General features: G+C 52.6%; 1 protein-coding gene across 1 annotated transcript; it reads left to right on the forward strand.

Moving 5' to 3' along the window:
* The first annotated feature begins 1,709 nt into the window (after positions 1-1,709).
* On the forward strand, positions 1,710-4,491 carry LOC135307215 (uncharacterized). Its single transcript, XM_064431813.1, has 4 exons — positions 1,710-2,152; positions 2,800-2,925; positions 3,289-3,439; positions 3,580-4,491. The coding sequence occupies exons 1-4, from the start codon at positions 2,062-2,064 to the stop codon at positions 3,941-3,943; spliced, it is 732 nt and encodes a 243-aa protein (XP_064287883.1). The 5' UTR covers positions 1,710-2,061; the 3' UTR covers positions 3,944-4,491.
* The last annotated feature ends 634 nt before the right edge of the window (positions 4,492-5,125 follow it).

A 5,125-nucleotide genomic window follows, 5' to 3' on the forward strand; every position in this document is an offset into this window, starting at 1 on the left:
GGTCCTACGTAGGAAGGAGATGTCACCAAGACACCCTCCAGCCTGCTCTGGCCCTCTGCTCATTATGGGCTGCGGCCTTCACGGTGGGCAGTGATGTGTGCTTGATTCCAGAGGATGCCATGGGCCGAGTTTCTGCAGCTTGTCAGCTGCATAGGACTCTTACGAGCCTTGGAGAGAGACCCGAGGGGTGGAAATCTGTCAGTGCCTCTTTGCTTGCAGCTGGAAACACCTGGGGCTTAAGTGGTGCTTCAGGGACAACCGTACCAAAGGTGCTCTAGAAGGCTGTCCAAGAGCTTCTGAGCGTAGGTTGCCTGGCACACATAAGTCATGCACATTTATTTGCCAGAAGAGCTGCTCGGCTAAAAGGCCAGCAGTGTTACCTGATATCTGCAGCAACCAAGACATTTGTGTGTGTCCCATGGCGGTGCCTGATGGTGTCCGAGGACAAGGCAGAGGGAGCTCAGGGGCTCTGGATGACTGCTTGAGGGATCTGGGGCGCATGTGGTATTTTCTTCCCCCACGTGCAGTGAGCCAGACCCAGGAAGGCTCTAGAGGTGAATAGGCGGCAGCCCGGTGTTCCCAGCAACAGTGTGGGAGTTTGACCGTGGGTTACTCTACAGGACAGCAGGCCTGATGGTGGCACATGGGCTACATCTGCCTGAAAGGGAAAAAGGCTCTTGGCTCCAGAGTTAGCAGGGCTCCTTGAGAGAGCTTTAAGTAGCATTGGAAGTGGAAAAGGGAGTAAACCAGGCTGACGGGGGAGATGCGTCAGCACTGCACAGCCATGTTTGGGTGACAGTGGAGGATGGAAGCAGTGCTGCCATCAAAGGTCATGAAAGTGTAGCAGAAGTCATGGGAAAAGCAGGTTTTTGCCACAATTCTTTCAGACAAAAATACTGCCAAAGAAACACTCTTGAATTTGGGCTTTTTACAGCAGCCTTCATCCAGGTCTTCTTCTAGGGAATTTCTGAGGAATAAGACATGAGTGCCTCTGCATTCCCATGCACAATGCTGCCTCCAAAATACTCCAGCCCTTCTCCATTTGGCTCCTTCCATTCCTGTGCAGAAGAAGGAAATTCAGTAGAGGGGAGGTGCAGGAATTCACAGGCAACGTGGGCGTACATTGGGGCCTTCACAGCCATCACTTTGTTCTGAGGTCACAGAGCTCTGTTTGATGTCAGGTTCCAGAGCCCCACTGTGCTCTTCAGTGCTCGCTCTGGGCAACACTGCAGCAGCAGCAGCAGCAGCAGCAGAGTGTTGCTAGCAGGGGGGATCATGGTCCTGAGCCGCTACCTCCTGCTGCTCTTTCTCGTGGCCCTGCCAGCCCAGAATGCCCAGAGTGCTCCAGCAGCTGGGCAGGGAGCAGGTAGGCAGGCAGGGGCCAGCACACAGCCCTGGCTGGCAGCAGCGGGGCCGGGAGCAGGGATGGCTGAGCCAGGAAGGCAGCACGGGGCAGGCAGAGGGGCAGAGGCTCCAGGGGAGGTGTGAGGGGCTGCAGCTGCTTTAGGGTGCAGCATGGAGAGAGCTTCCTAAGGAGCAAGGATGTGGGGAGGGTCGGGTCAGGCCCGGAAGCTCAGCACCAGTTCTCCATCACTCAGCAGTGGCTGTCCGTCCCTCCGCTCTGGGTGTCCAGCCTTCTGGCCCGGCTCCAGGGCTGACCCGCACACAGATCATGTGGGCACGCCACGGCTTTTCCCTTCATGTGGGAGCTGCCAGCTCAGTGTCCCAAGGGCAGCCAGACCCCCCTGCAGCTGTGAGGATGCAGACCTGCTTGAGCGTGCCCTAGCAGTGCCTTCCACATCCAGGCCTTGAGGTGTGCCCATCAGGGCAGTGCACGTGATGGTAACTTCTTGTGGGTGTTTGGTTGTAGTTGTGGACACAGAGAGTGCTCTTTCAGGCCCTGAGCGAGGGGCAGATACCGTGCTGACTCCGAGCTGGTACCTCAAGCGTGAGTAGTCAGTCTGTCCTGCCTTCACAAAAAGGAGCGCCCCTTTTCCCTGTTTTATTCACGAGAAAAATACCGTCATAGGTTAACGTGCTTTTGTAAATCTAACAATAGGGATGAACGATGACAAGGTTCCTGAAGAGTTCCCTGAAGGATTGCCGGATGTTCCAGAGGAGCTCCTGGCAGCCTTGCATGAAGCCCCATCTGGTTAGTATATCCCACTCTGTTAACCCTGGCAGCCGGGAAGCTGAGCTTTTGCTTCCTGTAGGCATGTGCTGTATCCTGGACAGGCAGAAGCACTCAGTCAGAGTCCTGCTGCAGGCCCACTCCATTTCACAGCTCCTGCAGGGAGCCCTAGAGATGGTCCAGCACAGCCTCCGCTCGCAGCTGTTCTTCCAGATGACTGCCAGGGGCTTCTCCAGCTGCTGCTGCAGTTGCAGCATTCCTGGCCAGGGCTGCTCTGTGCAGACATTGGCATCCAGATGTTGGGCAAAGGCCAGTGCTGAATTTGGGTTCGCCACACGCTCAGCACAGCATGGAGGCAGCAATGACATCAGAGCAAGCCTTGGCTGCCCCTTGCGAAGCTCAGGCTCAGGGACGGGTTGAAGCTGGAGTCCAAGGGTGAGGGGGAACCTGAAGGTACTCCTTCTGTGGGTCATTTGGTTAAGTCTTGGCTGGTTTGGGTCTGCACTTCTTGTTGCACTGCAGAAAATCCAGCTGTCGATTCCTCCTGTCTTGGGGGGGACAGCGGCCTCGTCAGCGCCGCTTGCCGGAATGCCCAGGCCATGGTACCGTGCTTGTGCTGAGGGGCAGTGGCTTCTGCTTAATGTGTGCAATGTTTTGTTTTTCTGAAGAGACAGATTCTGAGACTGTGCCGGAGACCTTAGCTGTGGAAGAAAGTGACAGTGTGCCAGGCTCACATGAAAAAAGAGAACCAACAGAGGACACCAGGACACTTGCTGAGCCTGAGGAATATTCAGGTGAGTGCTTGCTAGATGCTGTCTTGGGCAAAGAGCAGCATTTCTGCTGTATCCCTGCAGTGCTCTCCATGGGTGAATTGCAGGTGCCCAGCACGCAGCCCGGGCCTGCAGCCCGGAGGAGTAGATGGGGCAGTGCTGCTCCCTGGCACACACTGGGCTCTTGTGCATGAGAGCTTGATGGGATCCCTCTTGGTCCCTGATGCTAAGACACCAGAGCCAGAGGAAGCCATCTCTGAAGACAACATCAGATGTCAGTTCTGATCCACTAGCAGTGCCAGTCCTTGGGCAGCTGAAGCACACTGTGGGGTTATGCCTAGTGCAGAGCACAAACGCTGACTCTTGCATTGTCTCTTCTCCTGCCAGGGTCATCCGGTGGGCAAAAAGCCCAGACTGCTGGACACTGTGACCCGAGCAAGTACTACATCCTAGTAGGGACAGTAGCAGCCTCAGCTTTGCTTCTGCTTGGGGCAGTGTCTGGCTATCTAGTCATGCATCAGCTGCTGAAGAGAGACAGGTGAGTTATTAATTGCTGCCATTGGCAAGGAAGTCTTTGCAGCATGCAGGAGCGCCCAGGCGGCTCCTAGCAGGGCTCTGAGGAAACTGTGCTCCAAATTCCTATCTGTGAGGAGTCTTCTTGGAAATCTGTTTCTACAGGAGGAGCCAGGAGGACAAAGAGGCAACAGGACAGGACTGGGACTCTTCCTGGGAAAGCTGTGGTCAGCCTAGAGGTGAACCACAGTCAGGAGAAGGAGCAGGAAGCAGCGAGAGAGCCCAAGGCAACGGGTTCAGGGACAGCTGCCGCCTGTTTCCTGAGCTCTTTGCAGCAGAGCTCGCCCAGCTGCACAAGAACATGAGCGCAGACCCGTCACCTCTGCCCACCTGCTCCTTCTGTGCTCTGGCTGACAACACCTCTTCACGGGACCACTGGATTTCCCTGGAGTCACCTCAGCCCACAGCATCCTCTTGGCCCTCCTACCAATACCTGCAGGACTACTATCTGTTAGAGGATGAAGATTAGTGATAGTGATAGATGGTTAGTGATAGTGATAGCCATAAATAGTGATAGTGGTAGTGATTCTTTTAGTGATAGTGATAGGGACACTTGATATTAGAGGGTGGTGGTTGTTTTAATGATAGTGATAGTTAATATTAGAGGATAGTGATGGTTTTAATGATAGCGTTAGTTAATATTAGGGGATAGTGATTGTTTCAATGATAGCGTTACTTGATATTAGAGGAGGGTGATTGTATTAGTGATAGTGATAGTCATAGATAGTGATAGTGGTAGTGATTCTTTTAGTGATAGTGATAGGGATACTTGATATTAGAGGGTGGTGGTTGTTTTAATGATAGTGATAGTTAATATTAGAGGATAGTGATTGTTTTAATGATAGCGTTATTTGATATTAGAGGACAATGATTGTATTAGCGATAGTGATAGTTAATATTGGAGGATGGTGATTGTTTTTGTGATAGTGGTACATTTAGTGATAGTGATACTTGGTATTAGCAGACAATTATTGTTTTCTTGATCTTGATAAATAAATATTTTTCCAAAAGCAGTAAGTTCTTGCCTGGTGTGGCTGTTTCTGTTGGGGTAGAATGCACAGAGCTGGGAGCAGGGCTGGGGCTGTGACAGGAGCTCTGAGAAACTTGCACTGCAGTGCAGGAGCTGCTTGTGCCACCTCAGCCTGCTTTCCCAGCAGTGGCCGTTCACAAAGCTTTCCTGCACCAGCACGGGGACACGCTGGCTAGCAGTGACATGCAGAAACTTCTCTGGGAGCTCATTTGGGATGCTGCCCTGAATCAGGAAGGTCTGGGCAGAGAGGGAAAGATGTTCTGCGAGGGATGGCTGTCCAGCAGTGAGCACATCAAGAGACCCGAGGTGGTGACTTAGGTCGTGGCAGTCCCTCCCTGAAGAGCTTCAAGAGAGGAGCATCAAGGAGCAGAAAGCTGGAGCCGTGTGGGCTGTGTGAGAGGGGAAGGAATGTCCTATCAATCACAGGAGCCTTCTTAAAAATTAGATGGATAACAGCGACTATAATTATAATAAAAATTACAGTCTTGTCGCACGCAGTATGGGAAAAAAGCCCAGAGCTGGGATAGAACAGAGAACTTTTGTGGAGGATTTTGTGAACAGCTAGCTAGTTGACAAAGGTCACACTGATATAATACCGTTAGTTAAGCAAGAAGGAGATGA

The sequence above is a fragment of the Passer domesticus genome, chromosome 9 (assembly GCF_036417665.1).
Source record: "Passer domesticus isolate bPasDom1 chromosome 9, bPasDom1.hap1, whole genome shotgun sequence".
NCBI lineage: Eukaryota > Metazoa > Chordata > Aves > Passeriformes > Passeridae > Passer > Passer domesticus.